We start from the raw sequence: 21,271 nt of genomic DNA on the forward strand, positions 1-21,271 counted from the left end.
GAAGTAACAATTAATTGAACGTTTCTTATATAGTGGCTCTCTTTTATTCAATACCCTAATTAATGCGATAGAAAGAGACAACACACTGTTATCTGCTTGGCATTCAAATCCACATGTAGCCACTTTTTGTTCTAAAAAGGTAGTGCTTGCCTTTACTTTATCGAATACTAAAATATCGATAAATAAAAAAAATAAGTTATAAAATTGCTTGAAGATAATTTAAGATTCGTTTAATTTGGAATTATTCATTTACGATGCGTATTGACTGCCTTGCATTGTATGGTAGTGGTATTTATAAAAAAATATTATTAGGTAGTTATTTCGGTTTAGGTTGTTTTTATGGTTTCGTAAAAAGGTACGTATTTTTTCCTGTTTTCATAGATTCATTCATAGAATTATACGGAACCCTTCGTGCGCGAATCTGACTTCCACCTAGTTGATCTTTTTACAAATCAATAGTCGTATCCTACTAATATTATAAAAGCAAAAATATATAAGAATGGACATATTTTGATACTCTTTCACGTAAAAACTACTGAATGAGTTTTTATGGAACTTTACAATAATTATATAGTTTAAACATCAGAATAACATATAAGCTACAATTTACCACAGGAAAATAACTCATTCCCACAGGAAAAAATTGGTACAAGTTTAAAATAAATTGCTTCAAATAAAACAAATAAACATTTATTTTTTTAACAACATTTTATTTCGATACTTAATTACCAAATTACAATATTTATTATTTAAAATAGATGCCACCTTAAACTTGTGGCACAGCATCTCTGCAAAGCACTTTACTTTTCTTCCCGTCTGATTCGAAATGATTTGAACAAGGCCGAGAATGTTTTGAAGGCTTCCAATTTTTCCTCAAACATCTTTTAATTGTTCTCAAGCCAGAAACCTGCAAATAACAATAAAATCCATACTTAAATACCTTTTATTTCTCCTAACCTAAAGCAGTCATTATCAATGAAGTACTTCGTTCCTACTCAAGTATCGATAATTGCACAACACTATGGAAGTTATATTTTGCATTTTTTCTAAAAACTAAGCTGATTATGATTTCATTTCAATGATTACGGTTAGATAAAACATAGATGATTAAGAAAATAAGGTAAATTAACTTATTTATCATACAATTAACAAAAAAATTGATCAAAACACTAACCTGTGAAATGACAAATTTCTATCTTCGTCCGATTTCACATTACTACGGCTTTTACAGCCGTAAGCAACACAAGCCATGGTATCTTTAGTCAATTGTCTTTTCATAAAATAACAAATTAAACTAAAACACTCGTTTTTCACTTCAAAAATAATAATTAAAATCACCATGCGTCCGTGACCAGACTGGTCACTGAAACAAATTGACATGGGCACATGTCATTTCAAACTGTCGAACTGACATATATCTGTCCTCTTTTTTCGCATGACATTTTGCCATAAGCCAAAAAGGCCAAACTAGTGCTATATTGTTCAATTAATTGTTACTTCTCCAGGCTTGATAATTGCTCCGAGCCGCCCGGGCCCGCGCAGTTTTCAAAATGGAATTCCTAGACAGGGTAGCCATATAGGAAATTAAAAGCGTCAACGATTTAATTTATGTAAATACGTTAATATATTTATCTTAATATGAAACTAGTTTGTAAATTACGTGAAATTAAAAAAAATATCACTTTAATTGTATATACCTACCTATTGTTTTATAATTATTTGCCAGCCCGGTATATATTTTTATTATTTTTGTTAATTGCAATATTTATATCAGTGTCTTAATTGAAACCTGATATTTATGTCAAGAAAATGTCATCTGTCAGTGTCAGAACCAATTAAAAACAATTTTCCAATTTTCTTTTCATATTCCCACTGTGATTCCCACTATTGTAATTTGTATCTCAAAAAGATAAAGCAAAGTGCTTTTATCTTGTGTACAAACACTCTGTCATGCAATTTTAAATCAGCACTTATAGACAAAAGATAGAAAACAAAATGGATGTTCCAAAAATTGAGAAAGCTAAATTCCTTGCGCCCGAAGTAGCTGTAAGCGCTGTTCTTGCACCAAGTCAAGAACTACCTGCAGAGACACCAACAGTAGCAGGCTACGACTGGGAGAATGGCACCGATTATAACAAAATACTGGAAAGCTACGCGCGCTCTGGCTTCCAAGCAACCAGCTTCGGCAAAGCCGTGACAGAAATCAATAAAATGTTAAAATGTCGTTCCGTACCTCTCACTGAAGAAACGTGTGACCCATATGAAGAAGATGTATTCATAAAAAAGAAGACGAACTGTACTATTTTCTTAGGATACACTTCGAACATGATTTCGTCAGGTTTGCGTGATACAATACGATTTTTAGTTAAGAATAAACTCGTAGACTGCATTGTGACTACCGCTGGTGGTGTCGAAGAAGATTTTATTAAATGCCTTGCTCCAACTTATGTAGGAGACTTTAATTTAAGTGGTAAACTATTAAGAACTCGAGGGATAAACAGGATTGGCAATTTATTAGTGCCAAATGACAACTATTGCTTATTTGAAGAGTGGGTGACTCCACTACTAAATGAAATGCTAGATGAACAGTTACAGGATGGTACTGTGTGGTCACCGTCAAGGATCATAGCAAGATTAGGCGAAAGAATCAACAACGAGAGCTCTGTTTGCTATTGGGCATGGAAAAACAACATTCCGATCTTCAGCCCAGCATTAACCGATGGATCTTTAGGCGATATGATGTATTTCCATTCTTATAAACGACCAGGACTCATAATTGATATACTGGGAGACCTCCGCCGGTTAAATACAATGGCTGTTAAAGCTAACAATACAGGTGTTATCATTCTGGGCGGAGGAGTCATAAAGCATCATATATGTAACGCCAATCTCATGAGGAATGGAGCAGATTACGCTGTATATGTAAATACAGCAAGTGAATATGATGGCAGTGACTCTGGGGCGAGACCTGATGAAGCAGTGTCCTGGGGCAAGATACGGCCGAATGCAACACCAGTGAAACTGTATGCTGATGCGACGTTGGTGTTCCCTCTTCTAGTCGCTCAGACGTTTGCCAAACATCATTTTAGCAATAAAAAAAATGTGTAAAAAACATTGATGTTTTATTTTACTGATCCATAATAATGCTGTTTTGATATATGTGATTTTAATTTAATCGAACACCACATTCTAAAACGTAGATACATTTTTTTAGTTGAATATTAATTAGTTTTCATTGAATAACAAGTATTCATCAAGGTAGTTGAACAACTCAGTCTCAACAAAAATTTAAAACTTGTAACGCCATCTATTATCAAATTTCAATATTTCTTGAAAACTTTAGTGCAAGTGACATCTTACGTCATTTTGAAAACAATGTACATATTAATTATAAAATATTATATATTTCAAAATTTTGATAAAAATTGTATAATTTTAATAATTGTATAATTTTGTTTCAAATGCTGGTAAGTTTTTATCACAGGTTTTTATTGTAACTTCACTTTAAATACTTGCAATGTGAATGACCTGTCAAAGTACGCAGTGAAGTTGCCTGCTGTCTGGCGACCATAAAACCTTTCAATGTGTGGGTATTGATACAAAAATGTGAGCCTGTGTGCTGTCTGTGAAAGCAGTTTTCGAATTCAAACTTCAAATTTCAAAAGCTCACTCAGTTCGCGTCGCTTGCTGGCAAAAGCTGCGGAGTCTGGAATCGGGTGCTCACTGTTTGTGCTTACAAAATGCAACTTCCAAGCGTCTTCTAACATAAAAATGTCTATCCAAGCACTATATTCGATTGTTTGATCTCGAATGTGGATGTTTTATTCAGCATAGTGTACAAAAATGTGTTTATACCGTGGTGTCTTATTCGTTTTTCTGCTTGTAACCGGTAAGTTTCATCCTTAGTCCTGTGCTATTTTTAGGTTTACGGTCATTCGAGGCAGATATTAATGAGATTTTGTTAGGATATGTAATTCGTTGCACGTTTTCGGTCCCTTTGATGTTAGAATTGTTTGTTTGATGTGCCGGATACGTATTGCGGCAAACGACATGTTTACGATTTCTTATTTATTTTAAGTGTTCTGTGTTCGTAATTTGTACATTTGCTTTCTTTTTGTTTAAATGACTTATGTTTCCTTGCATTTCCTTTCTTATTGTTATTCAAAAATAATTTGAAAACTTATAAGATTTAAATCGAAATACCTACCTATGATAAATCACGATTCGTGTATGTTTACGTACTTTTATAATAATTATATGTATCTATTTAATATAGGTAAGTATCAATTTATCGAATAATCTTATCAATGATCTACCTTTATGATATCACTGTGCACTACTTATTAAATACCTACATATTAATTATTATAAGGTTATAGGTAATAATAATTTTGGAGTATTTACCAAACTTAAACTCAAACATTTATTTATTCAATTAGACTTCTTCTAGAAGCACTTTTGAAACGTCCTTAAGTACATATTTTTAACATTTACCACCGATTCGGAAAGCAGTATCTACGGAGAAGAATCGGCAAGAAACTCCATGAAACTACCAATATAGTTTATAGGTAATTTTCCTAGTAGAAAAAATAGTAGACCATATATTTAGAACTGGATGGAAACATGTATAATGGATTACTATCCTAGTGTTGAAATTCTTCTTCTTTTCTTTGTAAATCAAATGTTCCGTCTTGTATTAAAGGCCTGTTTAAAAATTAAAAATATAAAATAACAAGAAACACAGACCCCAAATGGGTTTATAAATCTCACAGATAATTAAAAGTTGTTCTATGAAAGTAATAGATTATGTGGCAAGAATAATTTTACATAATACTAGCGGTCTGCCCCGGCTTCGCCCGTGGTACATATTTCACAATAAAAGGTAGCCTATGTTCTTTCTCAGGGTCTAAAGATTATCTGTGCCAAATCTCATCAAAATCGGTCCAGTAGTTTATGCGTGAAAACCATACATACCTACATACATAAAAACCTTTCCTCTTTATAATATTAGTATAGATAATATTGTATTTTACGGCTTAAAGTACCAGCTTGCAGCACAGGTCAAGTAAAGGTTTAACTTGATTGCAGAAGTCACAAAGGGATAGATATAGATGCTGATACAAAACTCTTTCTAAACCTAAAAGTGATTAAAATAAGATAAATTGTTTGTAAAATAAATCTAATCGATAAATTTTCAAAAGAATTATTAATGAATGTTGAAACAAAAAGGTTTTGTGCTAAATCCAACCAAAAAACTCTGATACAATTTTGACATAATATTAAAGTGAAACTTTTATTACATCGTCTCAAACTTTTTGGTCTGTGTAGCGCATGTCGCGACCGTCACACGACATGCGCTACACAAAGCAGTGTTCGGAACCGTTCGAACAGTTTCACTTTTACCGTGGTTTCATAAAACCACACATAATCTTTTTTAAGTTGGAAATAGATTATAAGATTTGTGGTACAGCATTAAATATAATTTTATTGTGAAACATTACTAAAGGGGGGGTTCTAGAGTATAAATACAAGCCATTGTGCTTCTTCTGTCTTCGTAAATTTTACATAATTTAAGTGAAATAACTTTTATTATGGTCTGCAACTACCTACATGGTCACTACTTATGTTAATTGTATTTAAGAAAATAATTATACTTATTTTTGAAATAGTGATCAATTTTTTTTTTATTTAATACATACTTTAAATATTAATTAAACTACCTGACTCGACATTGTCGTATGTACACATACCTACTATCAAACGCTTAGTTTATGATCATACTAGCTGTGCTCCGCGGTTTCACCCGCATTGCTCCGCTCCTGTTGGTCTTAGCGCGATGATATATAGCCTATAGCCTTCCTCTATAAATGGGCTATCTAACACTGAAAGAATTTTTCAAATCGGACCAATAGTTCCTGAGATTAGCGCGTTCAAACAAACAAACTCTTCAGCTTTATAATCTTATTAGGCCAGTAGAAATCGACACTAAAAAACCCTAAATTCGCAAAGCACGATGTAGATTTGAATTTTTGGTATGTTGTTTGGATCAGTTAGGGTGATGTAAATCCCAATTTGCAACTTCGAAAAAGTTGTGCTCGCTGCGCACCACGTGATAAACTGCGAAAATTTTGGACTTTTTTCACTTTTTGCTCTAAAAGTCATAAACTATGCGTTTCCGACAAGTATGATTCAGTACATAAATTAAGGTTATTAAATTTGCAACAATTTAAGCCTAACCGCAGCTCTCTAAACCTTATAACGACTAAACTGTGGCCATTCGAAGATGGTTCATTTTTCCGGAAATATTGAAATTTTTAGTTTTGCTCCCGTTTGAAGCAAAATATTGGCAAAAACCGCTCGTTCTATGAGAAGTTCGTATAATAAAGTTGTAGTGCATTTAATTTTCTTTCATAAGAGCATAGAACAAAGTCTGTGAGACAAATAGTTCACTCACAATATCTGAAAAACAAAAAGAAGGTAGAAATAGATTTTTAAAGAATTGAAACTGAGGGCATATAAAATCATAAAAAGGATAATACTTTTTCATTTGCAGGATAGGTAATTAACAAAATTACAAAGATAATTAAATTTGCAACAATTTAAGCCTAACCGCAGCTCTCTAAACCTTATAACAACTAAGCTGTGGCCTTTCAAAGATAGTCAGTTTTTCCCGAAATTTTCAAATTTTTAGTTTTGCTCCCGTTTGAACCAAAATATTGGCAAAACCGCTAGTTCTATGAGAAGGTCATAAAATAAAGTTGTAGAAAATTTAATTTTGTTAATTACCTATCCTGCAAATGAAAAAGTATTATCCTTTTTATGATTTTATATGCCCTCAGTTTCAATTCTTTAAAAATCTATTTCTACCTTCTTTTTGTTTTTCAGATATTGTGAGTGAACTATTTGTCTCACAGACTTTGTTCTATGCTATAATGAAAGAAAATTAAATGCACTACAACTTTATTATACGACTTTCTCATAGAACGAGCGGTTTTTTCCAATATTTTGGTTCAAACGGGAGCAAAACTAAAAATTTGAAATTTTCGGGAAAAACTGACTATCTTTGAAAGGCCACAGCTTAGTTGTTATAAGGTTTAGAGAGCTGCGGTTTGGCTTAAATTGTTGCAAATTTAATTAGCTTTGTAATTTTGTTAATTACCTATACTGCAAATGAAAAAGTATTGTCCTTTTTATGATTTTATATGCCCTCAGTTTCAATTCTTTAAAAATCTATTTCTACCTTCTTTTTGTTTTTCAGATATTGTGAGTGAACTATTTGTCTCACAGACTTTGTTCTATGCTCTAATGAAAGAAAATTAAATGCACTACAACTTTATTATACGACCTTCTCATAGAACGAGCGGTTTTTGCCAATATTTTGCTTCAAACGGGAGCAAAACTAAAAATTTCAATATTTCGGGAAAAATGAACCATCTTCGAATGGCCACAGTTTAGTCGCTATAAGATTTAGAGAGCTTTAATTAGGCTTAAATTGTTGCAAAATTTAATAACCTTAATTTATGTACTGAATGATACTTGTCGGAAACGCATAGTTTATGACTTTTAGAGCAAAAAGTGAAAAAAGTCCAAAATTTTCGCAGTTTATTATTTGCGTATAATCTTTTTTCCTACTTTCCCAAATTTTGTAATTTTGTTAATTACCTATCCTGCAAATGAAAAATTATTATTCTTTTTATGATTTTATATGCTCTCAGTTTCAATTCTTTAAAAATCTATTTCTACCTTCTTTTTGTTTTTCAGATATTGTGTGTGAAATATTTGTCTCACAGACTTTGTTCTATGCTCTTATGAAAGAAAATTAAATGCACTACAACTTTATTATACGAACTTCTCATAGAACGAGCGGTTTTTGCCAATATTTTGCTTCAAACGGGAGCAAAACTAAAAATTTCAATATTTCCGGAAAAATGAACCATCTTCGAATGGCCACAGTTTAGTCGTTATAAGGTTTAGAGAGCTGCGGTTAGGCTTAAATTGTTGCAAATTTAATAACCTTAATTTATGTACTGAATCATACTTGTCGGAAACGCATAGTTTATGTCTTTTAGAGCAAAAAGTGAAAAAAGTCCAAAATTTTCGCAGTTTATCACGTGGTGCGCAGCGAGCACAACTTTTTCGAAGTTGCAAATTGGGATTTACATCACCCTAACTGATCCAAACAACATACCAAAAATTCAAATCTACATCGTGCTTTGCGAATTTAATGTTAATTTCCACTGGCCTATTATATCTTATCTTATATATAAAATTCTCCTGTCACAATGTTAGTCTGCATACTCCTCCGAAACGGGTGGACCAATTCTCATGAAATTTTCTGTGCATATCGGGTAAGTCTGAGAATCGGCCAACATCTATTTTTCATATGTACCACGGGCGAAGCCGGGGCGGACCGCTAGTATTAGTATAGATTTATATCGTTTACGTTTTCAAGTACCTACCTACGATTCAAAACGGATTTTATTCGTAGTTTTCCATCAACTCCCTTAATTTTTCCTTTCATACAAACCTTCTGACAATAGCAACCGCAACAAAGAGAGATTTAGCTAAATCGGTTCGTTCCATGGAAAAATAATATTCTTCGAACTGAAGTCGTAACTTGCCTGTGTCGGTTCTTAGAAATGTAACGTTGGAAAGAAATGAAGGAAGGTATAATATGGGTTCCTTGTGACCTTGATTTAAGGTACCCTAAGGGACTTTTTAGTTGTAACACATACCTACTGGTTAACAACCGCAGCTTTTTCCGTGCGATTTGAGAGAATTTTCTTTTATTGTATTTAATTTTTGTACGCAAATAGGTATTTTATGCACTCCATAAAAATGGGTACACATACCTATTGGAGATTATCCGGGAAAATCACGAATTTTTTTAATCCATAGGACAAAAATATTATCTAACTTTAACTTGAACAGACAGTTTATGTTAATATTCATGTCACGTACCTATCTATCTGTCTGTCTTTTTCTACGTTGTAAAGGAATACAGACTAAAATTTGGGTACATACCTAGATACCTACTAGATATAAGATACCTAGATAGTGAGATTTCATAGTGAAATGACAAAGGATTATTAATGCTTTCAACCAGGGACTATGCGAGTGAACTCACGTTAATTGGATATATTGATCACTAATATGTAGGTATATCCTTACCTCATACCTTCCTTGGTAGATATATTGGTTTAGGATTACAAACAAATGATCGAAACTTAATCCATATAATATATAATAGTTATTATAAATGCGAAAGTAACTCTGTCTGTCTGTCTGTTACTCAATCACGCCTAAACTACTGAACCAATTTGCATGAAATTTGGTATGGAGATATTTTGATACCCGAGAAAGGACATAGGATAGGTTTTATCCCGGAAATCCTACGGGAACGGGTTTTTCTTTGAAAACGCGGGCGAAGCCGCGGGCGGAAAGCTAGTAAAATATAAGTTGATAATCATTTGTTATAGATAGTTCTTTCAGGAGTTGGTTGATACAAAAAGAAAAGAACAAAAGGTTATACAGGTTTGCTGAAAGAAAAACAGTAAAAAGAAGATACTACGCTGAAGGAGTCACTCACGTTTATGCAAATAAAAAAAATAATACATACGGTCTATTGTACATTTAATATTTACTATCTTTTACTATTTACTATGTTTTAAAATGTCATGTCTCATGACGTGATTGTTGCTTCCGAATTGATTTTTTTTATTGCATGTGCGTAGATATTTTCCCGAAAAAGTTCTTAGCTTAATTTGCCTGTCATTTGAAATTACGATTTACGACTATTCCGTTATCCAATATAAGTATAGATAAATGTAAAATAATTGTTAAAGTACACACATATTAGTTTAAAACACTAATGACTCATGGCACTAAAATAAATCACGCACCCCTCGAGAACTACCCTAAAACAGAAGCTAGACTGAACCCAGACGTACTAAATTAAAATTAATACCAAGTTTCGAGTGGAACCTAAAATCTAAGTAGATTTTGTCTGGAATTATCTTAATTTGTTTTGTTAGAAATGGATTAAACGTATGTCTGCAAAAATTATCTTATTTAATACTAGCTTTTCGCCCGCGGCTTCGCCCGCGTTTTCAAAGAAAAACCCGTTCCCGTAGGATTTCCGGGATAAAACCTATCCTATGTCCTTTCTCGGGTATCAAAATATCTCTATACCAAATTTCGTGCAAATTGGTTCAGTAGTTTAGGCGTGATTGAGTAACAGACAGACAGAGTTACTTTCGCATTTATAATATTAGTATGGATTAATAAATAATTAATTAATTTAATTTAGATGAAAATGTATTAGATAATGGAGTTTAGCTGTTTTAGCTCGCTATTTTAGAATCCTATATTTTTTGCCAGTCCTCGTTATAGGTATACATTTTTGACAAAATTAATTAGGTCTTGTTTGAAACAACAAAAAGTTAACATTCATTTACAAAAACTTTCGTATATTATTTACTAGACCCTGTCCTTTTATTTCACATCTTTTTAATTTTATTTTCAAACAAAAACTGGGTTGCATCACACACATCTAACTACCTACAACTTTTATTTTTTATTGCCTAATCTATCGTTCGGTTATGCCGTTTCAGCATCAAAACGAAACATACAAACTTACATATTTTGTAATATTAGAACCTCAATTCGTAGTGACTTGTAGAAGTCTGTTATGAAACTCGATCGTTAAAATTAAATAATACCAATTATTAACAAAACAACTGCCAACTGCAAGAACAATACACAATTATTTTTATTAACAGCTAATGTCATCTGATATTACAATTATAAAACAATAGGCACTCGACACGACGCTGCGTCAGTGAATTTGATTAATACAACAGACAACAGATTTGTGTGAATAACTCTTGTGTGACTTATTAATATCTATGTATACTACCTGTGATACTACTATTATAAAAATGGCGAGTTTGTATGTTTGAACGCGCTAACCTCAGGAAGTTGAGGACCGATTTCAAAAATTTTCTTGAATTTCATCATTGGATATGTAGGTACCTACGTAATTGAGTACTTTAGTTTATTATTAATCTCAGAAGTTGTTCAAATTAAAAACGTATTTTATTGTTGAATAGATCATTTATTAAGAAAACAAGCAATTTAAAATCACGCATCAAATCATCATTCGAGAACAAGTCAATGAAACTGATTGAAAATTATATGGGAAAAATATTTTTTTTCCCAGAAACAAAAGCTTATAATATACTGTACTAGACATTTCTATTTATCAATAACAATTGCCAATATATATTCCACTTTCAGATTTTATGCTCTTGGCAAAAAATTGATCATATACTTACTGTTATAAGTTTTCATTTGTCTATCTATAAATTCGAATCATGGAAAAATGTTGCTTGCCGGTTCTTCTCCGTAGATACTGCTTTCCGAATCGGTGGTAAATGTTAAAAATATGTAATGACGTTTCAAAAGTGCTTCTAGAAGAAGTCTAATTGAATAAATAAATGTTTGAGTTTGAAATGTTTACAGAAGGGGCATAAATTTCGCGTGTTTAAAATTTTTAATGTAGGTATGTCTCTTTGAAAGGCTCTGTAGTGTGATTTGTGAACGTTTTGATGGATTTTAGCATGATTGTCGTTACATTTGTCTTTAACCTTTTGACCGCCAGAGCAAAAACGCATCGCCGTGCCCTCCACGCCAAGCCACAAATTCAATGCGATAACCTTGAAAATAGTAGGGATTCCAAAATGTTATCGATAAACATAATAATTCACGTCTGAATATTTGAATAAACAGCTTATAACACAAAAATAATATTTATTTAACCTCATCTCCTACTGTAAAAACTTAAGACCACATTTATAGCAACTATCAACAAAAATAATCAACCTTTTGAGATACAAAAATACATATAAAATTGCAGCAAGTTACAGCACTATTCTCTATCAGTTACGCCCCATTGGCATGTATACATGCCAATGGCGCGGGCAACCATCCTTTTTTTTATAATCTCTCGCTTCTGATTAGGGATGTGTAGCTGTATATTATTATAACTTATCGAGTTTATTTATTAAGTTTATATGAACTATAGGAATTATTGTGGAGTGTTTATTTGTAAATATCAAAACAACTATTACCTTTAAATAAAGGGAATTGCATTAAAACTACATATTTATTTTCCAATCATTTAGTTTAATACTTGAGTTATTACAAATACTAATTATATGTAGGTACCTATTTAGGTCAATTACCATATTTTGATATGACATAGCGACAATTTGTATCATAAGAATATCTAATATAATAATAAATATATATAGAATATCTTCTGTACTATAAAACTCTTCACTTGCCATTTTTGCGATTATAATATTGGTAGATACCTACTCGATAAAATATTTTTACAACTTTCCGCACTTAACAACACGGCACGCGCTTACGACGTCACCAGTCCGACATCTATTCATGTCAATGGCGCAGAAGGGATTGCATATCGATACTGTGCTAGGGATGCGCATGATTGGCGAAAAGGAAAATATTCAAATCAACAATATCCACAATATAGACAATATGGTATTATACCAAAGAATGTAGTATTTACCTTTTTTCTCAGTGACTAAGCTTATATATTTTTTTTGTAGTAATTACAAAAATTAAGCGAATTAGAGTAATTTCGCTGAAATTTTAATGAAGTTACTTGAATATTACACTACATCACTAGTAGGCACGTATACATGTCATTGGCGCGAGAGAACATGCTTTTTTAGCCATTAATTAAGTTATTTTTTGTCATCAAATATTTGAATAACTACTTGGCAATTTTGTTTACTGTGTACAATTATGTAATAACTGGGGATTCAGTTCATAAACTGTATAAATAAAACACGTAAAAGTAAAGGTTTAATATATTTATTTTGTATTTATCTATGATCTGTTTCTTGGCATGTATAGGTGTCGTTGGCGCACAGGGCACGATTGCGCATGACATCTATAGATGTCATTGGCGTTCAAAAGGTTAAGGGGAGAGTGAGATTGAGTTTCTATATCTATCTTCTATCTATGACTTCTCTAGATATATAAAACTAGCGGTCCGCCCCGGCTTCGCCCGTGGTACATATTTCGCAATAAAAGGTAGCCTATATGTTCTTTTTCAGAGTCTAAAGATTTTCTGTGCCAAATTTCGTCAAAATCGGTTGAGAGGTTTAAGCGGGAAAGCGTAACAGACAGACAGACAGAGTTACTTTCGCATTTATAATATTAGTAGGGATTCTCGTGTCACAATGATAATTATCCTACTCCTTCGAAACGAATGGACTGATTCTCATGAAATTTGTGTGAGGTAGGTAAGTCTGAGAATCGGACAGCATCTATTTTGAATCCCCCTAAGTGATAAGAATAAGAAAGACCGTTTGCCGGGACAGCTAGTAATAAAATACGCTGTGCCTCGCTGTTTTATCCGCAGTGCTCAGCTCCTGTTGGTCTTAGCGTGATAATAATTATATAACCCATAGCCTACCTCGATAAATGGGCTATCTAACACCGAAAGAATTTTTCAAATCGGACCAGTAGTTCCTGAGATTAACGCGTTCAATCAAACAAACTTCTCAGCTTATAATATTAGCTTAGTTATAAGATTAATTATAATTAACTATTATGGCACTCGAAAAAAATGTATTCGTTACGTCATATGTTTCTAAACAAAGTCGCACGCAAAACTATTACTCAAATAGGAATATAGAAGAAAAAAACCAACGTATTTGCGAAGAATAATTTTCCAGTAACTGCAATGTAAAGGTACATTTATATAATGAAGTTTTTAATGTAAAGCGTAATGCATGTGCTGATGAGATCTAGTGAATGGAAAAATATATGTATTTTAATATCTGCGCCATTTTAATTTTCTTGCGGTTATGTTGGTATTGAGTATGTGGTTGTTTTACTTTGCTATGGTTATAGACTATAGTGCAGTGGTTATGAAATGGAAAGTTGGGTCGTGAATACGAGTATTGGTTCGTTTTTGTTAAAATTATAAATAGATCGACAAATTTACTCAAGAAAGAATTAGGTATGAATTTCGTGCTTAAAAGCAAGAAAATATGATGACAAAATGTTAGAACCGGAAAATAATGATATACCTAAGGGACTTACGGCACTAGGTACTATAGTTACGTAGTACTATTATTTATTCTGTGCTATAGCACTTTAAAAGTATAAAATAATAAAAATACGGTATAACAACGCTACTTACCGAAACAGATGTGAAATCCATCCATCCATACGTCATAAGGGGATACATTTCACTTGTTAAATAGGTACCAATTTTTCCATAGAACAATGTATCGAAGTTATAAGTACCCCCAAAAATCGTGATGTAGATAAGTACTTGTAGCGCGATTTAAGTGGTCGATTTGGGGGTCCTTTATATCTCGAAACATAGTAAGGCAGTTTTTGTGTTTAAACAGTATTTTTCACAGATGTTCGAAAAAAATACACTAGGTAAGGTAATTTTTGTGCTTAAATTTTTTTTTCAGACGTTCGCAGAAACGTCGGATGTTCTGTATTTTTATACTTTAAGGTTACAGTATGTAAGAACCCTTAATGTTTTCTAAAATACCTCTTCACTTAGTTAGACTTACTTCTAGACTTCAGTGACCGTATCTTTATATTAATGTTGGTCGGTCTTTTTTTTTGGACGTATTTCAGAGTTCCTTATTCGTGTATTTATAAGACACTATTAAGATATATATAGTGTCTCAAAACGAACAAAAATACTATTACTTATAGAGTAGGTAGCTTTATTTTGCTCGTTGTTAGTAGAACATGAAAAAAGCACGTAAATATTTGTTTGACCTATAACTATTCAAAAAAATTGAAATTAATCATATTCTGATAATGCTGAAGTTAAAAAATTGGGTTCTAAATTAAGATAAAACATGAACAAAACCAGGTAAAAAATAACAGCAGGGGATGGGAAATAATTAACAAAAATTAATGACTTTCGATAATCAATGTGGGCGTTGAAGAATTTGGTTTTTCGTTATTGCATTGTTGAGGTATTTTTTTTTGATTAAAATATTGGCAAAGGTTTGTTTTTTTAAGGTTTTTGTGCGATAGTATTCCAATTTAACCTCAATTTTTTTGCGAAAACGTAGCATATGTCCTTTTAGCATATCTTTAGGTAAACTAATATTATTAATTAGTAATACCTACCGCAGTTCAGACAGTAAAAATAATACTTATCAGATTCACTTTCCTAAAAACGGCTCTAATCTCTAAATTGGTCACCACAACATTTATTCTCCTAGAATATGTCATAACAATAGAATCCAATCCCCATCAAAATATAAAAAAGGCACACGTATCCACGCAGATTCTATTCCGAACTAAAAGCGGCTCCCCGTAGATCGGTGAACTCGACGTTTTTCGAAATTAGCCAGGCTCTTAGTAAATGAGAAGTTTCAACAAAAACCTGCGGCATGAACGCTCACCTGTCTCTAATTGGGATGTTCTAGAACTATCGAGAAGCCTGTGGTATAGTGGTTAAGGTGTTCTACCGATTCGATTCCCGGTGGAGACAAAAATGTATTTTATGTGCTTTAAAATATGTACAGGGCAAGGCTCGGTCGCGATATGAATATGCTATATTGTTTTTTGTTTTTTATTACTGTAGATGTATATTTAAATATGTGTATGATAAATGTGTATTATGTTCTAAACACTGGGCTAATAATATAATGAAAAATCGCGTCCAAAATCCGTTAAGTCTTTAATTTCTAAATGTATAATACTCGCGTAAAATCAAACACATTGAGCATTTAGCTGAGGAAAACGTTTGTATTTAAATTTCTGTAATCATGTATTCATTTAATTGGTTTTGGCAATAAATACCTTTACTTTCTTTCTTTTTAGAACTATTGAGAATGTTCATAGAAGGTAAAAGGTTACTGTGAATGGGTTCTGTGTTTTTGTTTTATGGTTCGATTTCTTTATAAATGTGGGTAGTTTTTGAAATTAGATTGTTTTTGTTTAGTCTGTGAAAAGGTTTCTTTTTCATAAACTGGACTTGGAGATAGGAAAGTCAGTGCTGTTTCTTGAAGAATTAAGTATAGGGTTTTAATAATCAAAAAAATACTGTTACGCGTGATTACGCGCAGTGTGGAATCGGTTTTATAAAACATCTCTTTTGTTATAGTATAAAATTAAGTTTAATTCTGCGAATAATTTTGTGAATTAAAAGAGCCACGTACGGAAAACGAAGTCGACTATAACATGTAGTTAAAATATAAATATGCCTGTATTTCCTTTTTCCTCAGTATTTAAGATTTTATTTCATTTTACATACTTTTCATCATGAGTTCTGACCTACTTAATTATAGCCTTAACTGCTGCTCCAATTAACCGTAAAAGAGCTTTAGAATGTTTTATAGGACTAAAAGAAATTACATACTAGGATATTACGAGTTTCGTTCAGTGGTAAAGCTCCCGTTTCTAGTTATTTTTTACTAGCTGTGCCGCGTGGTTTCACTCGCGTGGCTCTGCTCCTGTTGGTCTTAGCGTGATGATATGTAGCCTATAGCCTTCCTCGATAAATGGGCTATCTGACACCGAAATAATTTTTCAAATCGGACCAGTAGTTCCCGAGATAAGCGCGTTCAAACAAACTCTTCAGCTTTATAATGTTAGGATAGATGTCGCTCATAATTGTCATATCATATTTCTAATGTTTTTAAGGGCTGATTTTTCAATCCTTGGTTAAAACTTATTCGTCGAATAATGTATAAAATTACCATTATAAAAACGTATTCTTATTGCCCGTATTTGACAGTTTACGTGACATTTTAATATTATCGTGTAATACTTTATTGGACGGATAAGTTTAATCCAAGCATTGAAAAATCGGCCCTAAATGTAATTCCGATAAAGAGCCGAGTTTAAGAAGACTTTTCCACCAATGATGTGCGAGGATGTCTAGCGAGTGTTTGCAAATAACCAATCATATAGCTTCATTTAGTTTGAAGTTAGAAGCGTTTAGCGTTTGAAGCGATCCTATTGGTTATTTTCAAACACATTCCTCGCTACACATACTCGCACATTATTGGGGAAAAGCACCCTTATCTATACATTTAGCTGTTTCAAATAATTTCAATTGTTGATTAAACTTGAGTTTACATGAGCCATGCCAATATTTTAACTTTGGTTTAAACTTTAGTTTGATAATTGAACTCATTTATGAAGAATTCATTTTTTTCAAGTTTTCAAATTTACGATACCAAGCGGAGACATTCCAACCAAAAATCATAATCTGTTCATCCGGTCTGGAGTTATAAGTGGTGTAACTAACACGACTTTTAAAATATAGACTGCAATAAACTTCACATCTTAAAAATCTTTATAATTGTGAGATTCTTATGAATAAAGACATGAGAGATGCTCAAAGCTTACGGGTTTCCGCCATTTTGAACTCGGCTACGGAAAGAGGAAATAACAAGATATTTTAACAAGGCAAGCTTTTTACGTTTTTAACTAAGTTTTTACTTGTATGGAGATTGTTAATCTGGTGAGGGATAATGAGGAATTTTTTTTTGCTAAATATGTATTATGGTTCTTCTCCATAAAAGTTTGTCCTGTTGCATAATAGATAAATTATATAAAACTTAAAATAATTCTGAATTCCTGGATAGTAGATGTTATTCAGTTCATTGGTTTCTATGAAATTTTGTGTCCACAGTTAAATCTCTATATATAAAATTGAATCCATATTTCTCTTGGTCACGGCATCACGCGTGAACGGTCGGACCGATTTCGATAATTATTTTTTTATACTATTCCTTGAAGTACGAGGATGGTTCTTATGGAGAGAAAACGTAAACATGTACCACGAGCAAAGCCGGGGCGGACCGCTAGTACATTATATAGCCTAGATTTGTAGGTAAGGATAATTTGTATATACAATGTACCTACTATGAAAAAATACACATTATTCTACTATGGCGATGAGATTGAGATTTTTTCTACACTTCCTTTTTATTTTCATTTATTTTAATGCTGATATTGCCACTGCAAATTGCCTTTGAAGTTTGAAGTGTTAAAAGTTAAAAGGTATAATAACCTAAAAGTAATTCAACAAAGTATAAACATGAGTGGATGTAATATAAAAGACATTTTAAAGACATTAATTCATACTTTTTAGTTTTTACATGGTCTAGTTTTCGTCGTTCTAATAACTACTGGTACCATATAATAACACATGCTTTGTAATGAAAATGTTAAGATTACAGCTATTTTCGCCACAGTAGTTTTTTAATTATGTTTCGTACGTGTAATACGAGAAAAAGTAACTAGTTATTTACTGCACTGTGATATTTTGGCCTTCTTTTAATTACTAGGCCTTTTTACAAAAACGCAATATGCTCCTAAATACTAGTTGTACAATATATTTTATGTTTATTTATTTTCGACACAGGAAAAGGTTTAACATTTGAATGTAGTTGTTTTAGGTGTTAACATTTATTTTACTTTTTTTGGGCGAACCAATTTTCATTCAATAACTATTTTATGAAAGCTGGCGTTTATGTCCTATATTTTAATAAGTACATAGTTTTTGAGTAATTACTCTGAATAAAGCGAACTCTTCGTATCAATTACTTGAAGTATTACATTCAACAATTTCATTTTTTGGAAATTTCATTTCCAAAAACGACGGAAATTTACCAATTCATAGCGTATTTTTGAAGTGAATCTTATTTAGGCGCGTTGAGAGTAAAATTTAAAGGTCGCGTCATGGCAATACCGTCACGTCATGGAGTAAGGCGACGATTTTGGTATCTTCGAATCTTACCAAAGAAGTTTCACTTCTGACACGTGTGCTCGGCAAACAAACTTTTTTAAACTTAAAAACTTCTTGTAGTACTGTCATACTGTACTTACCTATTTGTCTTACGAATTGTAACACTATGACTGTACCCCGTGTTTGCTCCACGATGTTATCAACATGATAGCTACCCCTGCTAAGGGTAGGGTGTACTAAACTCGACATGTTTACGAGCTTTGCGCAACCCCTGGTTTTGCTTGCGGTTTAAGGTTGAAATGGTAGCGGTTTAGTTGTAGTTTTTAGTATGTTTTGTGTGATTATATTGAGATGATATTATAGAATGTTGGTCTGGGTATCTTTGCTATCAATTACATACTTAAACGTCTTAAAATATTCCTATACCATTGTTCGCTGGTTGCACGCGGCACGCCTCAAAAGCGAAAATCAAGTTTTTTTTTTTAACAAAAGTAATCTCTTTTGATTTCATATAATAATAATACAGTGGGAATGGATCAAAATATTTCATTTGATACAAACCTAAAAGTAATGATAATTAATAATTATCATGAAACTTGTTATTTAAAAGAAAATCCATTTTCTTTAAAAAAATGCCGCTATTACAGATATCTAAAATTAAATAATTAATCAATCATAATAATCTCTAGTATCTTATAACTTGGACCACACAGTAAACCACGCAAAATCTTTCAATTGCCACCCAAAAACCTGCCTTAACACCTACATTTAAGGTTCAAATTAAAATAAAACCCAAGTACGATCAGCATAAAAGGTTGTAAGTGCGTTTGTTTTTAATTTCCCCGTATTGAAGAAATGCTGTTTTTAACTCGAATCCAGTACTCAGATATAATTCTTGAAAAATGTACAAGTGAATTAGTTTCGGAGTCTTTCTTATTTAAATATATTAATGTTACTTTTCGTTGAGGGTTACTTGAAGGTTTTAATGTGAAAGTGGTTTTAGGGAAATTATGGAAAGGAAATCTTCTTGAATGATTGTTTTTTGTTAGAATAATGAGTAATAAATACATTTTGTGTAGTAATACGTTAATCTATACGAATATTAACCACTTAACATCAGGTGGACCACAAGCTCCTTTGCTTGCTCTGACATAAAAAAAATACAAATAAATATTATAAAGTTGCAGAGTTTGTGTGTTTGTTTGTTTTAACGCGCTAATCTCAGGAACTAGTGGTCCGATTTGAAAAATTATTTGTGTGTTAGATAGCTCATTTATTGAGGAAGGCTATAGGCTATATGTATATATCATCACGCTACGACCAACAGGAGTGGAGCCACGCGGGTGAAACCGCGGAGCGTAGCTAGTGTAGTATAATCGACTTGCATATTATGCACATAATATGATAACAAGAGTAGGTACTATGGACTTATGGACCTTTTTCTTTTTCAATGTTGGTAGTTCTATTAACGGCTGTACAGGTACATTTTGATTTCGAAATAAAATATGATATTTTTTTATTTTTTATACATTTGTATTTTGTACCTACAAAAAAAAATTGTTCAAGAATTTCGATTGACTTTTACTTAGATTTACGATACGGATTAAGGTTTAAGTGACGTGATTAAGTTCCGTCTAGGGGAGATTTGAGTGGAGTCAAGTCTGGGTCCGATTAGTACCGAAATAAGTTATATTATGTTACAATTCAAGAAATGAAATGTGAATATAAATAAATATTGTATGATAGGTACTACTATAGTTAAAACTACCTACTATGGTAATTTTCAATAGTACAAACTAACAAGTAGTAGTAAAAATGGCAAAACTGTCAAGGGAATATTTGTGCATATGTAACTTAATCATTTTAATGCATTATTGTTTATTATTTATTAATTATTATCAACAAAAAATCTAATTGTTATGACTCATAAGAATTAAAAAAATGTTCGCGACGAATATAAATAATAATTACATTAGTCTCTACAGTTAATGATCATGAAAGGAAGTCATAACTTAAATGATAATATGCTATTTAATGAACTAACAAGCTAGCTATAGCTCTCGGCTTGACTTGTAAAACTTCAATGGAATTACATACATAAAATCTTATATATAAAATTCTCGTGTCACAATGTTAGTCTGCATACTCCTCCGAAACGGGTGGACCGATTCTCATGAAATTTTCTGTGCATATCGGGTAAGTCTGAGAATCGGCCAACATCTATTTTTCATATGTACCACGGGCGAAGCCGGGGCGGACCGCTAGTAATTTATAAAAATGTTTTGTATACAATTATGAAAAGATTTTATAGAGTCAAATACATCAATTATGCTGAATGTATGTAACCTAAAGTTAAAGTTAAACAAACCCATAATCCGGATCTGTTCAGGGTAAGAGTGAATAGGCTCTTTCTAGGCAGGCATGCCCATTTATAGACTGCATCACTACTTACCATCAGGTAGGATGCAGTCAAATGCCTGGCTATTCTTC

At 32.3% G+C, this 21,271-nt stretch overlaps 1 protein-coding gene and 2 long non-coding RNA genes across 3 annotated transcripts in view; 2 read left to right on the top strand and 1 right to left on the bottom strand.

The window, feature by feature from the left end:
• Positions 1-683: 683 nt before the first annotated feature.
• Positions 684-1,518, bottom strand: LOC149896903 (uncharacterized). The gene is made up of 2 exons (XR_016458281.1): positions 1,175-1,518; positions 684-907 (listed from the first exon to the last, which is right to left on the bottom strand). It is a non-coding gene; the product is annotated as an uncharacterized LOC149896903 (long non-coding RNA).
• A 342-nt stretch (positions 1,519-1,860) lies between these two features.
• On the top strand, positions 1,861-3,123 carry Dhps (Deoxyhypusine synthase). Its single transcript, XM_090117299.1, has one exon. It carries the CDS (start codon positions 1,996-1,998, stop codon positions 3,106-3,108), a length of 1,113 nt encoding a protein of 370 aa, XP_089973425.1. The 5' UTR covers positions 1,861-1,995; the 3' UTR covers positions 3,109-3,123.
• Positions 3,124-3,649: 526 nt separating this feature from the next.
• The window catches only part of LOC149896905 (uncharacterized), a 44,698-nt gene continuing 27,076 nt past the window's right edge, over positions 3,650-21,271 (top strand). The window contains exon 1 of the long non-coding RNA XR_016458265.1: positions 3,650-3,889. This is a non-coding gene — a long non-coding RNA (uncharacterized LOC149896905). The remainder of the gene's footprint in view (positions 3,890-21,271) is intronic.

Source organism: Colias eurytheme, chromosome 27 (assembly GCF_061535395.1).
Source record: "Colias eurytheme isolate Ceu_HAF_F1 chromosome 27, ilColEury1 Martin Lab GWU primary, whole genome shotgun sequence".
NCBI lineage: Eukaryota > Metazoa > Arthropoda > Insecta > Lepidoptera > Pieridae > Colias > Colias eurytheme.

Bases quoted from the DNA above. Each gene is read 5' to 3' on its own strand.
- Dhps (XM_090117299.1), top strand. From the start codon at position 1,996: ATGGATGTTCCAAAAATTGAGAAAGCTAAATTCCTTGCGCCCGAAGTA.